Source organism: Staurois parvus, unplaced genomic scaffold, assembly GCF_062004578.1.
Source record: "Staurois parvus isolate SC_StPar_1 unplaced genomic scaffold, SC_StPar_1.0 ptg000961l, whole genome shotgun sequence".
NCBI classification, from domain to species: Eukaryota; Metazoa; Chordata; class Amphibia; order Anura; family Ranidae; genus Staurois; species Staurois parvus.
Genome location: NW_028318757.1, coordinates 948785 through 975063, shown reverse-complemented (window position 1 = coordinate 975063; position 26279 = coordinate 948785). Strand labels below are relative to the sequence as shown.

The 26279-nt window shown below is 39.0% G+C and overlaps 1 protein-coding gene across 2 annotated transcripts in view; it reads left to right on the top strand.

Moving 5' to 3' along the window:
* Positions 1–26279, top strand: part of SLC6A17 (solute carrier family 6 member 17) — a 450753-nt gene that overhangs the window by 89662 nt on the left and 334812 nt on the right. For both annotated transcript variants that reach the window (XM_089657075.1, XM_089657076.1), the window contains exon 3: positions 14767–14924. In XM_089657075.1, the coding sequence (XP_089513201.1) occupies positions 14767–14924 (158 nt within the window). The remainder of the gene's footprint in view (positions 1–14766; positions 14925–26279) is intronic.

Here is a 26279-nt window from a genome sequence, read left to right as displayed (position 1 = left end):
TCCGTTACAATGATCACTATGGCTCCGCCTTTGTCCACAGGTTTAATGATAATGTTTTTATCATCCCCGAGTGTCTCCAATGCTTTAGATTCCTCAGGGCTTAGGTTTGTGTATTGTTTTTTGGATATGCTAGAAAGAACTTCATGTTTCAAAGTGTGTATAGCTTTCAATGGACTGGTATTGTCCAGGAGGCATACATTTTTTTTTCTTGTTTTTTTTTGTTTGAACGAATGTTTTGTGGTCAGTGGCATAGTTCATGGTTGTGTTTGAAGAAATTTGTTTAATTTTTAATTTCTTCTCAAATTTGAACAACTCAATCTCAAATTTAAATTGATTGTTTGCCCGTTTGTTTGCTGTCGGTTGTTGCGTGTTGGATAACCACAGCCTCTTAATGCCCCTCCTGGTTCTTCGCTGTCTCCAGCCCTTTGAAAAAGGGAAGTGTTGCTCTCAGTTTTAGGAACTGTAGAGCTGCCAGGTGCTTCGGCTTCACTGTTGTCTTTCAGATGAAATCTGGGGGCTACCTTATTGCATTTTGTGGGGTAGAGGGCAGGCCCATGGCTTTCTTCTTGGCCTGGTAATCCCAGTTATCCAAGAGTATACCCTCCCTTCTTGGTAGTCCTGGTTAACCTGTTTGAATTTATCCCTCTTGGATTGCTTCTGTCCTTTATGGTGTACAGTGCATCCAGAAAGTATTCACAGCACTTAACTTTTGCCACAGTTTGTTACTGCCTTATTACAACATGTATTAAATTAATTTTTTTCCTCAAAATTCTACAAACAATACCCCATGATGACAACCTGATAGAAGTTAGTTTTGAAATCTTTGCAATTTTATTAAAAATAAAAAATGGGAAAAAAACACATACATAAGTATTCACAGCCTTTGCCATGACACTCAAAATTGAGCTCTGGTGCATCCTGTTCCCACTGTTCATACCTGAGATGTTTCCCCAACTTGATTGGAGCCCACCTGTGGGAAATTCAGTTGTTTGGACATGATTAGGAAAGGCATGAACCTGTCTATATAAGGTCCCACAGTTAACAGTGCATGTCAGAGCACAAACCAAGCCATGAAGTCCAAGGAATTGTCCGTAGACCTCTGAGACAGGATTGTATCAAGGCACAGATCTGGGGAAGGGTACAGAAAACTTTCTGCAGCATTGAAGGTCCCAATGAGCACAGTGGCCTCCATCATCCGTAAATGGAAGAAGTTTGGAATCACCAGGAATCTTCTTAGATTGGGCCGCCTGGCCAAAATGAGCGCTCAAGGGAGAAGGGCTTTAGCTAGGGTGGTAACCAAGCACCCGATTGTCACTCTGAAAGAGCTCCAGCGTTTCTGTGGAGAGAGGAGAACCTTCCAGAAGAACAACAATCTCTGCAACACTCCACCAATCAGGACTGTGTATGGTAGAGTGGCCAGACTGAAGCCACTCCACAGTAAAAGGCAAATGGCAGCCCTCCTGGAGTCTGCTGAAAGGCACCTGAGGGACTCTCAGACCATGAGAAACAAAACTCTGTGGTCTGATGAAACAAAGATTGAACTTTTTGGCCTGAATGCCAAGTGTCATGTCTGGAGAAAACCAGGCATTGCTCAGCACCTGGCCAATACCATCCCTGCAGTGAAGCATCATGCTGTGGGGATGTTTTTCAGCGGGAGGAACTGGAAGACAAGTCAGGATTGAAGGAAAGATGAGTGCAGCAATGTGTACAGAGACATCCTTGATGAAAACCTGTTCCAGAGCGCTCGGGACCTTAGACTGGGGCAACTGTTCATCTTTCAACAGGGCAACAACCCTAAGCACACAGCTCACATAAAGGAGTGGCTACGGGCCAACTCTGTGAATGTCCTGGAGTGGCCCAGCCAGAACCCAGACTTGAATCCGATTTGAACATCTCTGGAGAGATCTGAAAATGACTGTGCACCGATGCTCCCCATCCAACCTGATGAAGTTTGAGAGGTAAAGCAAAGAAGAATGGAAGAAATTGCCCAAAAATAGGTGTGCCATCATTCTCAAAATGACTTGAGGCTGTAATTGGTGCTAAAAGTGCTTCAACAAAGTATTGAGCAAAGGCTGTGAATATTTATGTACAGTGGGGATCGAAAGTTTGGGCACCCCAGCTAAAAATTTGTATTAATGTACAGTTGCAAGAAAAAGTATGTGAACCCCTTGGGATTACGTGGAGTTTTGCATGAATTGGGCATAAAATGTGCTCTGAACGTCATCTAAGTCACAACAATAGAAGAACACTGTCTGCTGAACATAATACTACACAAACATTAGATGTTGCCATGGTTTAATTGCACATTACATGTAAACATTCACAGTGCAGGGAGGAAAAAGTATGTGAACCTTTGGACTTAATAACTGGTTGACCCTCCTTTGGCAGCAATAACCTCAACCAAACGTTTCCTGTAGTTGCAGATCAGACCTGCACAACGATCTGGAGTAATTTTGGACCACTCCTCTTCACAAAACTGTTTCAGTGTAGCAATATTCTTGGGATGTCTGGTGTGAATCGCTCTCTTAAGGTCATGCCACAGCATTTCAATGGGGTTGAGGTCAGGACTCTGACTGGGCCACTCCAGAAGGCGTATTCTGTGCTGTTGCAGCCATTGGTTTGTTGAATTACTTGTATGCTTTGGGTCATTGTCCTGTTGCCTCACCCATCCTCTGCAGAGCTTCAGTTGGCGGACAGATGGTCGTATGTTTTCCTGCAAAATGTCTTGATAAACTCTGGAATTCATTTTCCCATCAATGACAACAATCCATCCAGGCCCTGAGGCAGCAAAGCAGCCCCAAACCATGATGCTCCCTCCGCCATGTTTTACAGTGGGGATGAGGTTTTGATGTTGGTGTGCTGTGCCTTTTTTTCTCCACACATAGTGTTGTGTGTTCTTCCCAAACAACTCAATCTTGGTTTCATCTGTCCACAGTATATTTTGCCAGTAGTGCTGTGGAACATCCAGGTGCTCTTTTGCATACTTAAAACGTACTGCAATATTCTTTTTGGACAGCAATGGCTTCCTCCGTGGTGTCCTCCCATGTACTCCATTCTTGTTTAATGTTTTCCTTATTGTAGATGTGTCAACAAAAATGTTAGTATGTGCCAGAGATTTCTGTAGGTCTTTAGCCGACACTCTGGGATTCTTCTTTACCTCATGCAGCATTTTGCGCTGTGCTCTTGCAGTCATTTTTACAGGACGACCACGCCTAGGGAGAGTAGCAACAGTGCTAAACTTTCTCCATTTGTAGACAGTCTGTCTTACCGTGGACACATGAACATCAAGGCTTTTGGAGATACTTTTGTAACCCTTTCCAGCTTCATGCAAGTCAACAATTCTTGATCGTAGGTCTTCTGATAGCTCTTTTCTGCGAGGCATGGTTCACATCAGACAGTGCTTCTTGAAACCAGTAAACCCAAAACAGGTGTGTTTTTTAAGGGCAGGACAGCTGTCAGCAACACATCCAATATCATCACACTGATTGGAGTCAAAGTTGGCTCACTCCTGGCTCCAATTATCTCTGGGAGAAGTCATTAAGCTAGGGCTTCACATACTTTTTCCTCCCTGCACTGTGAATGTTTACATGTTATGTGCAATTAAACCATGGCAACATCTAATATTTGTGTAGTATTATGTTCAGCAGACTGTGTTCTTCTATTGTTGTGACTTAGATGCCGTTCAGAGCACATTTTATGCCCAATTCATGCAAAACTCCACGTAATCCCAAGGGGTTCACATACTTTTTCTTGCAACTGTACATAAAGAAGCCAAGGAAAGATGGAAAAGTCTCCAAAGGGCATCAAATTACAGATTAGACATTCTTATAATATGTCAACAAAAGTTAGATTTTATTTCCATCATTTACACTTTCAAAATAACAGAAAACAAAAAAATGGAGTCTGCAAAAGTTTGGGCACCCTGCAGAGTTAATATCTTGTACTGCCCCCTTTGGCAAGTATCACAGCTTGTAAACGCTTTTTGCAGCCATCCAAGAGCCTTTCAATTCTTGTTTGAGGTATCTTTGCCCATTCTTCCTTACAAAAGTCTTCCAGTTCTTTGAGATTTCTGGGCTGTCTGTCACGCACTGCTCTTTTAAGGTCTATCCATAGAGTTTCAATTATGTTGAGGTCAGGAGATTGTGAAGGCCATGGCAAAACCTTCAGTTTACGCCTCTTGATGTAATCCCCCGTGGATTTCGAGGAGTGTTTAGGATCATTATCCATTTGTAGAAGCCATCCTCTCTTTAACTTCAGCTTTTTCACAGATGGCATCCACTTACCATCCAAAATTTGCTGAAATTTTATTGAATCCATTTTTCCTTCTACTCGTGAGATGTTCCCTGTGCCACTGGCTGCAACACAACCCCAAAGCATGATTGATCCAACCCCATGCTTAACAGTTGGACAGAGGTTCTTTTCATTAAATTCTGTGCCCCTTCTTCTCCAAATGTACCTTTGCTCATTCCGGCCAAAAAGTTCAATTTTAACCTCATCGGTCCACAGAACTTGTTTCCAAAATGCATCAGGCTTGTCTATATATTCATTTGCAAAGTTCAAACGATGATTTTTGTGGTGAAGACGTAGAAGAGGTTTTCTTCTGATGACTCTTCCATGAAGACCATATTTGTACAAGTATCTCTTTATAGTGGAATAGTGTACCACAACTCCAGTGTCTGCCAGATCTTTCTGGAGGGATCGTGCAGTCAAACGTGAGTTTTGAATTGTTTTTCTCACAATCCCGCGAGCTGTTCTTTCTGATATTTTTCTTGGTCTTCCAGATCTTGCTTTAACTTCCACTTTGCTATCTTCTTACAGCCTTCTCCAGCTTTGTGAGCGTCAACTATTTTCAGTTTCAGTTTTCTAGACAACTGCTTAGAAGAACCCATGGTGCTGATTGTTGGGGCAAGGTCAGATGAGTCTGGGCATTTAAAACCTTTGAGATTGACATCACCTGGTCTTCCCAGATGATGATTGAGAACAGTCCATGACACTGGCAGGTCTCAGCTTGGCAAAGGGGGCAGTGCATGCTATAAATTCTGCAGGGTGCCCAAACTTTTGCAGATGCCATTTTTTTGTTTTCTGTTATTTTGAAAGTGTAAATGATGGAAATAAAATCTAACTTTTGTTGACATATTATAAGAATGTCTAATCTGTAATTTGATGCCTTTTGGAGATTTTTCCATCTTTCCTTGGCTTCTTTATGCACATTAATACAAATTTTTAGCTGGGGTGCCCAAACTTTCGATCCCCACTGTACATGTGTTTAATTTTTTTTTTTTTCGTTTTTTATTTTTAATAAATTGCAAAGATTTCAAAACAAACTTTTCATGTTGTCATTTTGGGGTATTGTTTGTAGAATTTTGAGGAAAAAAATGTTTGAGTTGATTGTAGCCGTATTAGTGCATTTGCGACAGAAACAATTGAGTACTGTCCGTGATACTTTTTTTATTTGCACTAACATACAATTTTGAGGACACGCTTTCGGGGAATGTCCCCCCTTCTTCGAGGTCTAAGCAGTACTACTCACAAAGTTAGCAGAATGTTAGAAGAGATGAAAGAAAAAAAAGAGATAAGATGAAGTTAAAGCGAGGGGGGAGGGGGGGGGGGATACTACACTCACACAGAGGGAATCAAGCTACAGCTAATAGTCATAAAAATGTTGGATAATGATTGAGGAATCCCATGTCCAAATTAAGGCCCTTATCTCTTGTGTCAAATAGAATTATCATTCTTAGTTCAAAAGTTTTTCTTTTGACTGGATTTGAAATTTCCTTTAAGTACTAAAACATTGAGGTCTCCCATTGTGTGGCCTGGTTGTGCGAAATGGTGTCCTACAGGTGTGCAGAGGTCATCTTCTTTATGTTCCTTGATGGTATGTCTGTGCAAATTCATCCTTGTTTGCAACTTCTGTCCTGTTTCGCCAACATAAGATCCTTTGCTGCATTTTCTTCACTGGATAAGATACACATCTGTTCTAACATTCTGCTAACTTTGGGAGTAGTACTGCTTAGACCTTGAAGAAGGGGACATTCCCCGAAAGCTTGTCCTCAAAATTGTATGTTCGTGCAAATAAAAAAAGTATCACGGACAGTACTCAATTGTTTCTGTCGCAAATGCACTAATACGGCTACAATCAACTCAAACATTTTTTTCCTCAAAATTCTACAAACAAAAATTAATTTTTAATCCATTTTGGAATAGGGCTGTAACAGAACAATGTGGCAAAAGTAAAGCGCTGTGAATACTTTCTGGATGCACTGAATGTAGCGATCTCATTGTCAATCTCTTGCAATACTGAGGTCTGTCTCTCTCCTTCCTGTGTGGGTAATTCAAGACCTGCCAGTTCACGTTTCACTTGACACAGTTGGACCTTGACTTCCTCAATGACCAGTAACATCGTTCAGTGAATTCTGGATAGAGACATCACACCACTTCTCACAAAACTCACGTTTGTGGCGTCCAATTGTTGGCTGGTTTCTGATCCAGAAACCCCTGGGTATTTTTCTTGCTCTGTAATTTTCAGACTGGCTATGCAGGTCGCGAGCAACCTGTCTGTTCCTCGGGTACACGAATTGGGGGGGAAGGCCATGTCAGCTGTGCAAGAGGTGACCGAGATAATTTGCTCCTCCGGTGTTAAACACTGGAGACATACTGGTTTGGTTGCAACAGCTACTCTGGATCGAATTTGTACATAACTTTTGTATACACTTGGTCTGTCTTCTTTTTTTTTTTTCCTTTTTCTCTCACATCACAACACTCTCCTCTTTAGGTAGGAGTATGTGAGCTGACTTTCACTTCATTTTATTTAAATTTTTAATCTTTATTTTTCTCCTGTGTGTTTTTTTTTTTTTATTACTAATTTGTTATTTTATTTTTCATTTATATTTTCTTCTTAGAATTTTTTTTCCAATTTTTCCTCTTTTTTTTTTCTCTCCTTTTTTTTCTTTTTTTTCTTCACCTCCCAGCTAATACTTTATAGGCTCGTACCTCTTACATGTCGCCGGCTCCTACACATCAATGTAGGTTCAGCCCGCCCACTGACCAAGCCGATGCTGGCCTCATGGTTCCCATGACTCTGGCCACTGGTTTCCTCCCTTCCAGGTCACATGATGTAGGCTTCTACGCCTACTCCCGCCTGGTGTTCATGTAGCTACCTAAGTGCGCACACGAAATCATCAAACCCCCCAGGACCGTGCGCAGTCACTTAACTCCAGCACACTGTGGGACACAACTGGAAGCTGGAGACATGCCTACAATGTCTCCTAGCAAAAATCTGTGTTGAGCCCCTCATTAATTTTTCTGGCCGCCTTGCATTCAAACAATTTCTCCCCAGCAAGCGTGCCAGATATGGGGTCAAGATGTAGAAGGCCTGTAAGAAGACAACAGGCTATACTTATAAGTTTCGGATTTACGAGGGAAAAGATGGAGCCCCCCAGATGGACCGACTACATGGGGAGCAGTGGCAAGATAGTTTGGAACTTAGTTTCATCCTTTTTCCATATGGGATAATACTTAGATTTGGGACAATTTTTATTCAAGCATGCCACTATTTATACATTTGTACAATCTTGGAACTGGTGCATGTGGCACTGTGTGATGTAATGTGTGCCCACCATTACAAGTGGGTGGATGCAGGGCTGTATATTCTAATGGTGGGCATACAACACACTTTTTCTGGCAGAGATTTCTTCTCTTTTTTTTTTCCATTCAGTCCACAGGCTGCATACAAAAAAAAATAGCATATACAGTAATACCTCTGTTAACGTAATTTTCGGTTTACGAATGAAAATCCATTGAAAATATTGCCTCGGTTTATGAAGTTTTTACAATTTTTTTTCACAATACGAAGTGTATGTCAGTGCTGATTTTTAAATACAATTGCCGTCTTTTTTTTTTTTCTTCACTATAGCTCACAACATTAGCTGTTACTTTGCCTGGAACTAAAGGATATTTTGTATCTAAGAAACTGAAAGTAAACATTGTTTCTTTTAACTTGAGGAAATAAACTAAAAAACTTTTAGCTGGAGGGGGAAAGTGACAGCTGAATTTCTGTGCTACTGTATAGTGAAGAAAAATTTAAATTACATTTAAAAACTGACACCTGAGTGTAAAAATTGCCGGCAATTCCAAAAAAAATTTAATTGCCAGCAATTCTTTTACATTCAGTTAATAAAATAACTCATGCGGTATTTTAGTAGAGTTTACTGTTTTTCTGATCTTCGAAATGGATTAATTGGTTTTCAATGCATTCCTATGGAAAACAGTGTTTCGGTTTACAAATTTTTGCTATACAAAATGTCCTGCAGAACGAATTAAATTCATAAACTGAGGTACTGGTACGTCATGGGACTTTGGTTATACCAGGATGATGCCTACAGCTGCAGGCATCATCCTAGTATCATTTTTTTCAGCCGGTGATCGGCTTTCATGTAAAGGCAATCCTAGTGGCTAACTAGCTGCAAGATTGCTTTTACAAGCAGCGGGAGACTATGCCTCCCTCCCCCATGGCCTTCTTGGGCAGTCCTGTGCCATCGGGGCAACCTGAGAATGCAGCTGGTGTTTCTGCCAGCTGACCATAGAGCTGATTGGAGACCAGAATGGTGCCAATCATCTCTATAGCCTAAGAAATCGGAAGCTACGAGCATTTCATTACTTCAGTTTCACAGGATATAAACCGCACCATTTGTAAATTGGGAAAGCATCTGATCACACCAATCTTGGTTTGATTAGATAATGTAAGGGCAGAGGAGAGATCTATAGAGTCTGATAGACCCCAGATTCCTCAAAAAAGAATGACAATGCCCATTGAAGTTATAGAGGATACTTGCATTCCCTGTGATAGCATTAACTTCTTGCCGACCGCGCATAGCCGAATGACGGCTTCACCGCGGCCGGCCAGTTCTGAGTGGACGTCATATGACGTCCTCCCAGAACACGTTCTCCTGCGCGCCCCAGGGGGCGCGCACCCGGCGATCTCCGTGATCGCTGTGTCCTACGGACACAGCTGATCACGTGATGTGGTGAAAGGCCGATCCCACCGGCCTTTTACCACGTGATCAGCGGTGTCCAATGACATGCTGATCACAGGGAAATGCAAGTGCCGGTTCTCGGCTGCACTTTCCTCACGCTGTCAGATCGTGAGGAAAGTACTGCCGAGAACCGGCAGTTGTCAGAGCGGGGATCGGCACCGATCATCAGGGCACTGATGATCAGTGCCCTGATGATCGGTGCCCAGCAGTGACACCCGCAAGTTCCGCCCAGCAGTGCGCCCACTAGCCCCGCCCACCCGTTCCCAGCAGTGCCCCCACCTGTGCCCAGCTGTGCCCAGCAGTGCCCCCACCTGTGCCCAGCAGTGCCCCCACCTGTGCCACTCTGCAGTGCCACCTACCTGTGCCCAGAAGTGCCACCTACATGTGCCCAGCAGTGCCACCCACCTGTGCCCACCCACCAGTGCCACCCACCTGTGCCCACCAGTGCCACCCACCTGTGCCCACCCACCAGTGCTGCCCACCAGTGCCACCCACCAGTGCAGCCCAGCAGTGCTGCCAGTCAGTGCCACCAGTCAGTGCCCAGGGGTTGTGCCAGTCAGTGCCGCCAGTCAGTGCCCAGAAGTGATGCCAGTCAGTGCCGTCTATCAGTACCCATCATCAGTGTCACCTATCAGTGCCGCCTATCAGTGCTGCATATCAGTGCCGCCTATCCGTGACCCCTAATTAGTGCTGTCTATCAGTGCCGCCTATCCGTGCCACCTCATTAGTACTGCCTATCAGTGCCCTTTAGTGCTGCCTATCAGTGCCCATCAGTGCCGCCTATCAGTGCCCATCAGTGCCGCCTCATCAACGCAAATCAGTGAAGGAGAAAAAATACCTGTTTGAAAAATTTTATAAAAGAAACAAATAAACTTTTTTTTTTTTTTTTCAAATTTTTTGCACATTTTTTAATTTATAGCGCAAAAAGTAAAGTGCCCAGTGGCGATTAAATACCACCAAAAGAAAGCTCTATTTGTGAGAAAAAAATGATCAAAATTTCATATGGGTACAATGTTGCATGACCGCGCAATTGTCAATCAAAGTGCGGCAGCGCTGAAAGCTGAAAATTGGCCTGGTAAGGAAGGGGGTATAAGTGCCTGGTAGGCAAGTGGTTAAAAGTGATCCAAAAAAAAAAATTGAAGGATAGTGTAAAAATAATAACAAATCTAAATAACTTTAAAAAAAAAAGTACCCTCACCCCCTGCTCACGCGTGCATCTGTGTTCGTGAGCGTTGACCCTGTGCCAGTATGGAAACAGCGGTTGCACCATGCCACGAACGTCAGATCAAGGGCAGTAATTCTAATACTAGACCTCCTCTGTAAATCTAAAATGGTAGCTTGTAAAGGCTTTTAAAATGTTGCCTATTGATATTAAAAACGTATGCAGTTTGTCGCCATTGCACGGGGCATGCACAGTTTTAAAGCATGTCATGTTTGGTATCTATTTACTCGGCATACCATCATCTTTTATATTTTACCAAATATTTGGCCAATATTTTGTGTTTGTGCATTTAAAAGTAAGAGGTTTTTTTTTCGTTTTTTTAAAATTGTGTTTGGAAAAAAAAAACGCTGCACGAGTACTATGTGACATAAAAAATTGCAGCACCCACCATTTTATTCACTAGGGTGTTTGTGTTAAAAAAAAAAAATTATACATATATATATATATATATATATATATATATATATATATATATATATATGTTTGGGGTTTAAATTAATTTCCTAGCAAAAAATACAGATTTTTTTTGTGGCATAAACTTCTAATGCTGGGAATAAAATGCCCCCACCCCCCAAAGCAACCCCTTTTTGGAAAGAAGATACCCCAAACTATTTTATTTTACCACAAGTTTTTTGGAAAATGACAATTTTTTTTTTTTTTTTACACAAAATTGTCACTTAAATGATTTATTGCTCACACACGCCATGGTTATATGTGGAATTACTCCCCAAGATACATTCTGCTACTTCTCCCGAGTATGGGAGTACCCTCTGTGAGACGTTTTGGCAGTCTAGCCAAGTACAGGACCCCAAAATCCAATAAGCACCATCAGGCTTTTAAAGGACTTTATTTCTTCATTATACTTTCTGACTACCTATCTGTCAGGGCAGGAGCTGAGGAATGGACAGGCAGGCCTAATAACAATGTAACGCACTGGCTGACGACAACCACCACCCACAGACCGAAGTCCCTCAGGGCGCGGAGTCTAAGTCCCAGGCTGCCCTTCAGCAGGGCCCCTGATGGTTGGGATGGGCTTGACGCAGCCAGGAACCCTCGAGACACCTCATTTGCGGTAATGGCCGCCGCCAATGGCGTGTAGCTGGTGGAAAAGACAATAGAGTAGTCAGGCAAGCCGGGTCGACAACAACGGGACAAAAAGGTACAGGACAGCAGACAAGAATCACAGGTCACGAGCCGGGTTCAGCAACAGAGGGTCAGATCAAAGGAGAACACAAAGAATAGTCGAGTCACAAGCCGAGTCAGATTCCAGGAGAGTCACGAGAGTCAGAACAGAGTTATAGCAACACAAAGACACAAGACACAAGTGCAAAGAGCATGTGCGGACCACAGGCTTATATGTAATCAGCCACACCCCTCTGGGGGATGGACCTCAGAGACCTGAAGGCATAAAAGATTCCCACCATGCTCAGCAGAAATCCAAGATGGATGCCAGCACATGGAGTAACATAACCTCTGGGAAAAGGTAGGACCTTGACACTATCACAGTTTCAGAGGCCCTGAAATGCCAGGATAGCACCAAACCCCCTAAATGACCGCTTTTTGGAAAGTAGACATTCCAAGGAATTTGAAAAGAAGCATGGTGAGTATTTTGCAGATCTCATTTGTTGCCACAAGTTTTTGAAAATTGAAGAATATTCAATTCTTCAATATTCAAGAATATTCAATATTTCTTTTTTTATATTTCAAAACCTTGTGAGAAAAAATTAGATCTGCAAAATATTCACCATGCCTCTTAAATTTCTTGGGGTGACTACTTTCCAAAAAATGGTCATTTGGGGGGGCTTGATGCCATCCTGGCATTCCAGGGTCTTCAAAACTGTGATAGGTAGTGAGGAAGTGAAATGAGGAAGTTACGCTCCTTCAGGCTTTCAAAGTGGTCATTGGATTTCAGGCTCCTGTATGTGGCTAGGCTCCCAAAAAGTCTCACACATGTGGTACCCCCATACTCGGTAGAAGTAGCCGAATGTATTTTGGGATGTAATTCCACATATACCCATGGTTTGTGTGAGAAATATATAGTTTAAATGACAACTTTGTGTAAATAAAAAACAAATGTTTGTCATTTTCCAGAAACTTGTGGAAAAAAAAATAAAACTTCCATGGACTCAATATGCCTCTCAGCAGATAGCTTAAGGTGTCTACTTTCCGAAAAGGGGTCATTTGGGGGTGTTTGTACTATCCTGGTATTTTAGCACCTCAAGAAATGTGAGGGGCAGTCAGAAATTAAAAGCTGTGTAAATTCCATTATCTATACCATAGTTTGTAGATGCTATAATTTTCACACAAAGCAATAAATATACACTCATTGGGATTTTTTTAACCAAAAACATGTAGCAGAATACATTTTGGCCTAAATTTATGGCTAAATTTTAGGTTTTTTTGGATATTTTTTATGACCGAAATGAGAAAATTTCTTAGAATTTTTTTAAAAAAATTCTTTCCTCAACTTTTTTTTGTTTATAGCACCAAAAATAAGCGCACAGGTGATCAAATACCACCAAAAGAAAGCTCTATTTGTGTGAAAAAAATGACATAAATTTCATTTGGTTACAGCATTGCATGACCGTGCAATCATCAGTTGAATTAGTGCAGCGCCGAGTAGCAAAAAGAGGCCTGGTCATTAAGGGGGGGTAAATCCTCTAGAGGGCAATCCCTCCCCACAATGGAATCATGTGGTAAATGAGGCACCAACCCTACCTGATGAGACAGTGCCCAGGGGTTGTGCCAGTCAGTGCCGCCAGTCAGTGCCTAGAAGTGATGCCAGTCAGTGCCGTCTATCAGTACCCATCATCAGTGTCACCTATCAGTGCCGCCTATCAGTGCTGCATATCAGTGCCGCCTATCCGTGACCCCTAATTAGTGCTGTCTATCAGTGCCGCCTATCCGTGCCACCTCATTAGTACTGCCTATCAGTGCCCTTTAGTGCTGCCTATCAGTGCCCATCAGTGCCGCCTATCAGTGCCCATCAGTGCCGCCTCATCAACGCAAATCAGTGAAGGAGAAAAAATACCTGTTTGAAAAATTTTATAAAAGAAACAAATAAACTTTTTTTTTTTTTTCAAATTTTTTGCACATTTTTTAATTTATAGCGCAAAAAGTAAAGCGCCCAGTGGCGATTAAATACCACCAAAAGAAAGCTCTATTTGTGAGAAAAAAATGATCAAAATTTCATATGGGTACAATGTTGCATGACCGCGCAATTGTCAATCAAAGTGCGGCAGCGCTGAAAGCTGAAAATTGGCCTGGTAAGGAAGGGGGTATAAGTGCCTGGTAGGCAAGTGGTTAAAAGTGATCCAAAAAAAAAAATTGAAGGATAGTGTAAAAATAATAACAAATCTAAATAACTTTAAAAAAAAAGTACCCTCACCCCCTGCTCACGCGTGCATCTGTGTTCGTGAGCGTTGACCCTGTGCCAGTATGGAAACAGCGGTTGCACCATGCCACGAACGTCAGATCAAGGGCAGTAATTCTAATACTAGACCTCCTCTGTAAATCTAAAATGGTAGCTTGTAAAGGCTTTTAAAATGTTGCCTATTGATATTAAAAACGTATGCAGTTTGTCGCCATTGCACGGGGCATGCACAGTTTTAAAGCATGTCATGTTTGGTATCTATTTACTCGGCATACCATCATCTTTTATATTTTACCAAATATTTGGCCAATATTTTGTGTTTGTGCATTTAAAAGTAAGAGGTTTTTTTTTCGTTTTTTTAAAATTGTGTTTGGAAAAAAAAAACGCTGCACGAGTACTATGTGACATAAAAAATTGCAGCACCCACCATTTTATTCACTAGGGTGTTTGTGTTAAAAAAAAAAAATTATACATATATATATATACCCAGTCCCTATCTCCCTGTTAATTTGAGGCTAGCGTTTGTCTCACCGCACATATAGGTATGATGCTCCCCAGTCTACTCAGTCTAAGAACTGGTTCCGGGATGGAGCAGCTCCCTAAGCAGGCTGGGATGTGTTATACAGGCTCTAATGAGCCCACTACCTTCAGCTGGGCTCATTACCTCACTGCTGAAGGGCTCAGCTCTTCAGCCTAGTGGAACAAATCCACATAGAGCCTAAATCTCGGACAAATGTATCTGCCATCCTGGACGCAACCAGGTGATTTTTACCTGCCTACGGTCATAATTGTTAAAGGAAATGTCTAAGGTGCAAATTCCTTGTCTAGGTAGAATATAGTCTATTAAACAAATTACATCCCTGCCTGAAAAGCCTATATTTCTTTCATACCCTTTCTATTAAGATGACAAGTAAAGCCTTTCAAGACAAAGGATTAAATATATTCTGGCAGGCAATAGAAGCAAGTTGAACTGTAGAGTCTTTATGGACAAACCCCCCAAAAAGGCTTGGGCATATCAAATGCTTTTAAATATAATAGTTTTTGTCCTAATACAACACCAGAATAGATAGCTATTGCTTAACTTTATTTGGCTTTGCAAATATGCCTGTAGAATGATGAATCAATTGTTTGTCCTCTAGGAGCCTATATGGTACCATACCTGATTCTGCTCATTTTGATTGGCATCCCTCTCTTCTTCCTGGAGCTGGCTGTGGGACAAAGAATTCGTAGAGGTAGCATTGGTGTGTGGAATTACATATGCCCACGTCTTGGAGGAATTGGCTATGCTAGCTGTGTGGTAAGCGCTTTGTTTTAAGATTTTTTTTTTTTTTATTCTAGATAAAAAATAAAACAAAAGTTATTATCTCTGCAAGTTTAATCTCCTAAAGTTCTCTTGTAAGATTATTTGTACACACAACCTGTAGGTGTAAAATACAGTTGAACAAAGTACTCGTGGTATAGTTATAATAAAAATATTACACAAAGGAGAGAGTAACATATGTCCAAATCAAGAAAAGGGAAAAATTCCTGATTGTAAGCCAACATCCACAATATAACAATTGGAAAAAGGAGAGACCTCCTGACAGTGGGACTTTAAGGGCTTAGAAGGTACTAGAAGTATTAAAGTACAAATTTTCTTTGTCAAAAAAGGTGATAACACAAAGACATACAAAACAATACATCATACAGAGTCATAATAAAGCATAACAGTCAGAAAATTAAATTACATAAAGATAAATTAAGAAAATATTGCTGCGCTTATGAATACAATATAATACAAATCGTGTTTAAGCAGCAGTCCTAATATGTGAAGTCGCACAAAAAAACGAATACATACCATATGGACCGCGCATACAATAAACTTGCAATAAAATATATATGATTATGATATTCAATACACATATTATATTGATAATGTTATTTAGTCTCAGTTTGTGAGAATAAGGTGCAAAAAGTGCTATATGCTTGATTGTGAACTGTGTTATAAAGTGACAGGTGCTCCACTGTGCCGCACATGGATTTGCACTCACCGTAATCCTGTGACCACCTATCTCTAGGATGGTTTTATGCGCTTTGCTTGGGACTATCCCAGTGTGCTGCGTAGTAATGACTCCAATAATCCTTCCGGGGGGGGGGGGGGTGTATGTAGCGTTGCCAGTGGTAATTGATGTTACATGACAGGATTTAAACAGTGTTGCTAATGGTAACAGTATATCTCTACAGGGGCTGTATCAGAATTCCTCCTCTCCTCCACAGGCAGTAAAGCAGGTATTAGCATAAAAATAGATTGAAACACGTCGATTTGAAGAAGCAACTTCCGCTGCCGTCACTTCCTCCCATTGGAACGCACTCTGGAATGCGGTGGGCAACTTTGTTTCCATTCACAAGTAACAAGGCTGAATACACGGAGTGCCACGTTATGGGCACTTTGCTTGTGTAGAATAATTAATTCAGCTAAAAGATGTCTGTATTCTTTAATATCTCTGACTAACCTAGTAACATTGGAAAGTCACTGAGCTAGTGTAATTTAAACCTTGCGTGTGTGGCTTTGAAAAACAGGTGTTCAAGATGAACCATGGTATATTCATGGCTAAGAGGTCAGTAGGTCATAGGCTTCCCATTTCAGAATAGCGATCGGAATGCTATAAGAAGCTAAGAAAGAATATGTATTTTCTAAAGAAAATCATGTCTAATCCATAATATAGTTAGATAATTATTTCATATAGTTAATTAATTAGTTAACAATAGTGTGTGATAAGTATAGTCTCAATTATTGTTGGTGATCATTGTCTTTATGTTGAAAGTTGTAAAAGAATAAGTTATGTAAAGTTTATGTATGTGTAGATCACATAACAGTCCATTGTAACAGTATCATGTATTTCTGTCGAAGAAAACGTCACACTAATTACAAGTACAGAAGATTTACAAAAAGGCTCTTACATATTTAGCTCACACTGAGTTAGGAAATAACTGTTTAGTGGCTCTTTTTTGGTCTTTTAAAACTTATATAAGATGTGCCTTAGACATATAGCGGAGCTCACACACACACACACACACACACACACACACACACACACACACATATCGATACATTCTGCAGCTGACACATACTGACACTTTTGTTTTCTTAAGGCCTACAAAACCTTGATACAACTGTTGTCTTCCCTGCCAAGACTGAAACACTTTTCTTAGCACAGGCAAGAAGCTAGATATTTTTCAAAGCTTATTTCTTTTCCATAAGCTAAAACTTTTGTTATATTTTACTCTGTATTTTATTTTATCTTTTGTATTCATTTTATGTTGTTGCCAAGTGTGAATTAAATAAAAGTCACACTGTTTTAAATCAGCCTGGCACTAGAACACTTTACCTCAAACGCCTAAGAAAGACACTTAAATAATATAAGTGTCTCGATATTTAACATTTTGGCTAAGCCAGCCTCTGCCACAGTTTTTCTCTGGTTTTCCATTCCTTGATAAGGGGGAGAAAGCACAGACTGGTCAAGTCTTGGAAAAGACACGGTGAAAAAAGAACCTAGAAGAGAAGGCGTTTGTGTTTCGTCAGACGTGGACGAGAGGTCCAGTGACTGAGCCGGCTGCAAACAAGAAAATCATCTGATTACGGTGAGTAAAAGTCATGGAATTTATTGATAAACTAGCTATAGAAAGCAAGTTAGAGTTTAAGGATTTTTCTTTATATCCTGATGATGGTGGTTTATGGCAGTACATGTACAATGAATGTTTACAGGCCAATGTTCAGATAGATAAATCTAAATTTACTGTAAACAAACAGCATAAAAAGATATCTAATACTTAAAGTTGATAAGAATATTCAACAAAATTATTTTGAATATTGACTTACCTGCTAAAAGTGTTTGTACAATAAAGCAGACAGAATGTAATACTGTACAGAATACAGCAATGCATGAAAATTTGTCCAAGATTCTCTCAATTGTCCAAACTGTTTTTGTAATTACATAGAGAACCTTAAGGAGCAAATTGACTCTAAAACAAATCTGTTGTTAAGACTACAGAATGACAGTAAACAGGTTGCTGTAATAACAAAAGGTGACAAAAAGACTGATTCTAAAAAGTCAAAGCCTCAAGCTTCCTGCATTCCTGAAATGGGGGAAAATGACGCAGATGACGAAACAGAAGTCAGAAAGAAAAACTACTAGACAGTGCAGCTAAATTAAAATTACAAATACATGATCAATTGATTAAAATTTTAAAAGACATCCGAGTGTATGACTCAAAGGCCGATGCTTTTTATAATGTGGATATCTTCGAGTCTTACACAGATAGTTATCACCTGACTGACGAACAGCGTAACCGTATCGATTATTTATGGATACCTGCACATTTTGCTCGACGACTTGTGAAATCACCTGTTATTGACGATGACGGACAAGAGATACATAGTGACGCATCAGACAGATTACGACAATTGTTATGTAGCACTGGTGAGGAAGTACCTTCTTTAGAAGTACTAGACTCATTAAAGACTTCAGTTAGAGAGGACCCTTATGAATTTAAAATTAAATTCACAACGGCATACAAAATGGTCTTGGGCGTAGATGATGAAAACGATACAGGTATGATAAAAGCATTTGTAAAAAAAATTAAAATATCTTGATCCAACTTCTTTGGCCATTGTACAAGATAAAAATTTGATCATAGATGCTTGTTCATTCATTGATAAAATCAGAAGACAAATGAAACAGAACTATCTCAAGTCTAAGATAGCTCTAGTTCAAAATGACACTTTAAATAGGAACGGTCAAACTACAGTCAAGACAGGAATGACTGCTCTTAGTAAAAATGACAGGTACAAGCAAGTCAGACAGAGAGAGCCAATAACTTGTTACTACTGTCAAAAACCAGGACATTTAAAATGGAAGTGTAAAAAATTCTTAAAGGATATGCAGATGAAGGATTCAAGACATTTAGGTAAAGAAAATGGACTTATTTCTCTTGAACCATCTGCTCCTGAAAGAAACTCAATCTTCTCCTTATGCTCCTCTGATAAAACAAATCAGAGAGTTATCAGTCAGCAGCGGTATGACTGAAAAGAACTTGCAGTCAACCATTGTTAATTCAGCTCCATTATTGCCTACTCCGTGACTAGACAATAAAAGGGAAATAAAGTCTCATTATCTAGAATATGTAACACCAATATGTCTAGATAAATGTGGACGCTCTTACATTAAAGCAAAATTGAATGGACAAAAGCTTACATTTCTAATTGATACAGGTTCTGAAATCTCTATTACCGGTGTAAGATTACCTCTTTTGACAGATGCAGCAGTATGTACGGTTGTTGGATTTAACGGATCAGGCAACTCGAAAGCTTCAACGTGTAAAAATGTTTCATTTGAAATCCCTGATTATTTGGATACTGAAGAATGATATATGGTATTGTCAAGGTGCAGAGAACATTATTGGGACAGATCCTTCAACAAAGAGGTTGGATAATTGACCTTGGTAATGGCATTGTATGGAAAGGTTGCATTAATCGTAAGCCTGTGGTAATTGACCCAGCAGATTGTGAGGTCGGCAGCATCTGTTTAACAGAAGTGATTGCTGCAGACCATAAATGGCCAGATAGTGGTGATAATCAACAATTAGAACAATTGGTCAAATCATACAAAAATCTTTGGAGCCAAGGCAAAAATTAAGCAGGTTTATTTAAAGACATAGAAGTAGACATGCAAGGCAAGGATCTGCCCCCACAGAAGCAATACAAATTGCCACCAGAATCTATTGAACCAGTATCAATAGTCATACAGGAACTTTTGCAACAAGGTATTATCAGGAAAACAAATTATGTAGCAAACAATCCATTATGGGTAGTACCTAAACGTGATGACCCTAAATCATTCAGGGTTCTGTTAAATCTCAGAATGCTGAATAAATATACCTTGAGTTGTGCTCCAATAGTGGCAGATACACCTGATATAATGTCCCAATTGATGCAAAAGTGTTCTCTGTGATTGACATTGCAAATGGATTTTTCTCAATCTCTTTATCTAAAAGCTGTCAATATAAATTTGCCTTCTGCTTTGAAAATGTTCAGTATACCTTCACCCGTCTTCCGGAAGGCCTACATTTGAGTCCTAGCGTATTTCATCAAGCTTTTTTGGAAGTCCTATCCAAATTTTCTAGGCCAGATTGTATCCTACAATATGTGGACAATATCTTGTTGTCAACAGAAAATGAGTATGAACATTTAACCCTTTTGGCAGAATTATTTGATCTGCTGCAAGATGCAGGTCTCAAGCTAAATACTTGTAAGGTTCAGCTCATGAAACGCGAGGTCAAGTTTCTCGGTATTCAGATCAGTCCGGGTAAACGCCAACCTCTGCAAGAAAGGGTTAATGCTGTTGCTGCACTTCCTGTACCAACAATATTCAAAGCACTAAGACAATTCCTAGGATTAGTGAATTTTTCTAGAGAGTTCATTGAGTCATTTGCTGATAAAGCAAAACCTCTATGAACTTCTAAAGAATAATGAGGAAAATGGTTTTGGTCCTTGGACAGAAGTTCAGCAAAAGGCCTTTGAATCTTTGAAAAACGACTTGCAGACAGCACCAGCCCTAACTACAGTAGAAAAGCAAGCACCGTTTGCTTTGCAGGTGCATACATCTAAAACTGCTATTTCTTTGGTGTTGCTTCAACTACAAGGAGGAAATTGGAGGATCCTAGCATATTTCTCTAGGCTTTTAACACCTGTTGAGAAAGGTTTTGACACGTGTTAAACAGTTGGTAGGAGTTCACTATGCAGTAAAAGCAACTGAACACATTGTAGGATTTAACAAAATTATCTTATGAACACCTCATTCCACCCTGAAATTTCTCCTTGAAAAAAACATCACAGGTGTTTCCAATAAAAGATTTTCACAATGGTTGTTGGCTTTATCACCCAAACAGATCCAGGTTGAACATAATGCCAAATATGTACTCCCTGAATAGATGGAATATAGTGGATCAGAACATGAGTGTTCATGTGAAGTCCAAGACACTTACTCTCCTCTGTTTCGCAGAGAAGACTGATGAACCTGTGTTTGTGGATGGTTCACGATACTGTGTCTCAGGGGAGTATTTTTCAAGTTATGCAATCTGGTTTCCAAAGAGAGGATATGCCATACAACACAGACTTCCAGGACACTTTTCAGCACAAAAAGCAGAACTGATAGCCATTGAGACAGTGATAACTGTAGACAAAGAAGAGAACCAAGGTCCACTAGTGATTTATAGTGACAGTTCCTATGTTGTGCGTTCTCTTACTGATTATCTTCCAATTTGGAAAAGGCGAGGTTTTGTAGATGCTTTAAACAAAGCTTTAGCACACAGAGAAGTACTGGAATCAATGTTTGCACTAGCAGAAAAAAACCCTTGTTCCTATGCAATTGTTAAAGTACCAGCGCATAGGAAAGACAATGATGAACTGAGCATAGGTAATATGACAGCTGACACATTGGCAAAAGAAGCAGCTGTTCATGAACAGTCAGAGACTCCATCTAAATCAGTTTCAGTAAACACAGTCAGAAAGAAAGATACACAGATCCCCTCATTTGCAGAAGAACAGAAAAAGGATCCGTCCCTTTCTGCTTCTCAGGTTGATTCAAAATCTTCCTTTGTTTTTTAAAACAGGATTTTGTTTCATGACTCTAACGGGGTTCTGTGTCCTGTTATACCTAAAAATTTACAAGTGGACTTCACAAAATACAATCATGAAAGTTTAGGCCATGTAGGTAAGCAGAGATTGCTAGAGGTTCTCAAAGAGAAATTTTTCTGGGAAAAAATGGATGAAACTGCAGACCATGTAATTCAATCTTGTCTTATTTGTGCTCAAGTGAACCCCAGGCCAAAAGGACAGAAACCTCCTTTACAGAGAACTCCTCCAGCTAATGGTCCATGGTCCACATTACAACTTGAATATATAGGACCACTTCCAACAGGAAAAAACAGATTCAAATATGCTCTCATAGTTGAAAAGAAAAACTAAAAATCCTCCTGCGCTGATACGGAAATATCCTAACCAATAGCAGCCAACACCTAATAATAATACTAATCAGAACTACAAAAGTTTATAAAAATGAATAAAAATAAATGTGTATCCATATAATCATAAAGTGCTAATAAATCAACAAACCAAAAATATACATATAACAATAAAGTGCTAATCAGAACCGTGATATAAAGTGGACAACACTAGTGTATGGGTCACCTTAGTGACCTAAAAATAGTGATCAAAAAACCTTTTAAAGCAAGTACTAATAAGTCCATAAAGTAACAAGTGCTGATAAAACGTGATAAAACACCATGCAATGTGTTAAACGTGAACACTTCGTGCAAGTGCCGCACACTTTAAATCCACTCCAGCTGCAGTGCCTCCTCACCTCCTTCCTGTGACCCAAAAGGGCCCAACAAGTATTCAGGATCACTCTGGATCCTTTATATCTCCGGCTAATACCTCTCCAGAAAGCCAAGGATCATAAATGGTCTCCTGTTCAGCCTCCAAATGCTTCCTCCTCTGCCTTTTATAAGGATACTCTGTAGGGTATATTACTCAAAATCCCAGTGAGAATTAAAAAAAGATCCACAAAGCTACCAGGCAGACCAACCAAGGTCTTGCACATGGTCTGATGCTGCCACATGGTTGGTCTGCCTGGTGGCTTTGTGGCATTTTTGTGGATGTTTTTATTACTCACTGGAAGGAGGTGAGGAGGCACTGCAGCTGGAGTGGATTTAAAGTCTGCCGGCACTTGCACAAAATGTTCATGTTTAACACATTGCATGGTGTTTTATCATGTTTTATCAGCACTTGTTACTTTATGGACTTATTAGTACTTGCTTTAAAAGGTTTTTTGATTATTACCAAGGACACTTAACACCAGTTTATTGCATTATATATTGTGTGTGTTTATCACTATTTTTAGGTCACTAAGGTGACCCATACACTAGTATTGTCCACTTTATATCACGGTTCTGATTAGCACTTTATGTATATTTTTGGTTTGTTGATTTATTAGCACTTTATGATTATATGGATACACATTTATTTTTATTCATTTTTATTCACTTTTGTAGTTAGTGCTGCACCATTCATTTTCATTTTATACTCTCATAGTTTTTGACGTTTTCTCAAAATGGGTTGAAATTTTACCTGTACGCACAGACGATGCACTAACAACTGCAAGAATATTAATAAATCATGTTTTTTCAACTTGGGGGATCCCAATAGACATCAGTTCAGATCGTGGAGCTCATTTTACAGGTAAAGTAATACAGGCAATGTGTAAAATTTTGGGAATCCAGCAAAGATTTCATGTTCCATACCATCCGCAATCTGCAGGTATTATGGAAAGAATGAACAGAACTATCAAATCTAGAATTGCTAAAATGTTGTTAGACAAAGGACATACATGGGTAGATGCCGTACCTTTTTGTTCTGATGAGTATCAGAAGTACAACATCTTCATCTACACAGTACAGTCCATTTGAACTGATGACAGGTAGAAAAATGCTGCTTGTGTTCCCACATGAACCTTTTTTGGCTACTCCGCAGAAAGAAGCAATTGAAAAAAACAAATAGTTACAGATGTTGCAAGACAATCTGAATGCCATTTTGCCACATGCAGCTACTCTCATGCAGAAAATGATCCCTCCACACTCCTCAAAATTTAAGAAAGGTGGACAAGTCATGATTAAAACCTTTAAGAAAAGCTTGGGAAGGTACTTTTTGAAATTTTGGACACACTAGGTGTAATGATACAAGTCCAAAGACCTCTCAATTCTGTTAAAAATACACAGGGACAACAAAATTATGGGTTCACACTGATCAATGCAAGTTGTTTATGCCAAGATAATGATACTGCATTTCTTTTGCAGAAATGACATCTGATAACATGGAGGAACATCAAACTCCAAAATGAAATACTGACCACATCAAAAAATCGGAAAGAAAGAAAGAACATTAAAGGGCAAAAATTTTTCATCACGGGACTCCTTTTCTCATTAATGACATTTTTATTTCTAAAAACTTAAATTACTTTTTCCAGCCCAGCTGAGAAGAACAAGTCTGAGACCCTACATAAAAGAGAATTGCCTTTATCCAGAAACGAGACATTTTCCAAGATACAGTGCCATTGACATCCGTAGACTTGTATGGACTTGCTTGTATAGGTCATGGAGCTACTTGTTGTATGCAATTGTATTTTCTTCATAGTAACTCTATTGAAATACAAGCTAGAATAGAATCTAAAACAAAGTTTACAAAAATGCAAGGATCATATGTACATAATGATAAAACTGGTACATATGAATGTAATTTGACTGAGATGGGATTCTGGTCCATAGTTTTAAAAGAAAATGAGTCTACAATTTGGACTGGTGATGTGACTAGAGATAGAGTAGGTTCTTCTTCTGTAGGAGGATCCAAAACAGATATTTGGTTTTTGACCCATTATTATTTACAGTTTATGGATCCTGAACACTTAAAGATTACAGGAGATAAAGAAGGAGATGTAATTAGAGTATGGGATTTTCAAATAACGAGGTTCAACTCACGTTAAAGTGAGAGTGGCTATTTCGATTGTGGACTTGATTATTCCAGATATAAAAGTATCTCCTCAAGCCCTTAAAATTATTGAAGGAAAGGATGATTTAAATTTGATATGTACTACACAAATATACTTACCTCAAAATTCCCTATTAACGTGGAAAAGAAATGGTGAATTTTTGGGTAGTCTTTTCCATAGCTCTACTAATATAATTCGTAAGAGTAATCTTGGAAATATAGATTGGACTAATAATAACTTTATTTATCAACACAGTAGTCCAAATCTTAATGACACAGGTATATATGAATGTTGCATATCATTAGAAAATAATCCAATGAAATGTGATACTGCAAATGTTATAATTTCACCTCCTGAGAAAATTAAGTGTGCTGATGAAAAATGTATTCCTTCTAGTCCATTTCAAATTAATAATTTCCAACCCAGGCATCTCTTAAGAGAAGGACATTTTGTGATTATACTTTGGAAATGTAATGTTTCTGAATGGAAAATTTCATCAAAATATCCTCAATGTCAAGAATATTTAATTAATATGGAATTGGGTATGGATAAATGGTTTGGAACTAATAATAAAAATAATAGGAATAAACGAGGTATCGTAGAAGGAATTCTAGGAAGAGTTGGTACTATTGGACGTATTACCAATAGTATGGATATTAATACATTAAAGTCTAATCTGGAAACAGCAGGCTTAGTGAGAAGTAAAAATATTAAAGTTCAAAGAAATTTAAATCAAATATTAGAAAATGTTAATGAAGACAGCTAGAAGGCCCAACTGTAGTCCACTTACAAGATGTTACTTTGAATTTAATGGACAGAGAGCAACATTCCCACATAGCCAGAACATGTCTAGAAATACAGAGTATTCTACAAATTTTAAAATAATTGCACAAGCATTCCAAAGTGGAATTACTCCTCTAAGTCTTTTGCAAAGTTTACCTAATGAATATATATTTGTAAAAAATCATATAGATTTATGGGTAAATAAGTGGGTAGGATGTAATCAACATGAATGTTATGGTATCTCAATGATTCCCATAGCTGGGAAAGAACAAATGTTAGTTCCAATTACAGTCTTAGGATTGCCAGTTGGTAATACTCAGTTGTTATATTATCAACTACAGTTTGCAGATTTTGCTTTGGATACTAATACATCTGAACCAGAACAACTAGATTTATCTTCTTGTTTACATTTTCAATCAAAAGTAATATGTTTGCCTAATCAGGACAAAGGCATTTTTCACTCTTGTTTCCATAATCATTCATTATGTATAGCAAGAATAGAAAAAGTAAAAACTTCATTTGACCTAGTCACTCTTGTAGGAAAAAGGAAGGTCTGTTTTCAAGTCATGACAGACACTGAAACAGTTAAAGCTTTCTTCCTTTCCAGCACACATACAGATATCCTGAGTCGAGGCTTGTGTTGTATAGAAGGAGATCTTACAGGAATTAGTTTAAATGGAATTAGAGTAAATTTAACTAATATGCTTATGAAAAATATGAGTGTTCTACCTATGCAATATAATATATCTCAAGTAGACGAGTTTCCATGGAAGGAATGGGCAGAAATCATACAAAAGGATAAGGGATTATTAATTGCTTTGTCTGAAGAACTTCAGAAAGCAGTAATAATATAAGCATGAACAAGGAAATCTATTAGGGATAGAACATGATTGGTCTGAATTTTCAGGTCGTTCATGGTGGTAAAAATACTGCATCAATATGGGGAAAAACCTCAGTAACAGCAGCTGTTGGAAATATATTATTACACCCATTATTATATTTATTATTATGATTTTATGTATTTTATTTTGAATCTGTATTATGATTAGAATGAAACAATTTTACAAATTGATTAAGAAACAAATGAAAGAAGGTGAAAAAATCATGTCAGGTATTATTAGAAGGAAGGTTACCTCTGACTTAACTGACCTGGTTATGGAAAATGGTGCATCTGGAACAACTGATTCAGAGCATGTATAGTTGGGCCATGAATGAAGTATGAATGTATATATAATAGTATATGATAAATTATATTTAGGTGGAATATTGTAGAATAATTCAGCTAAAAC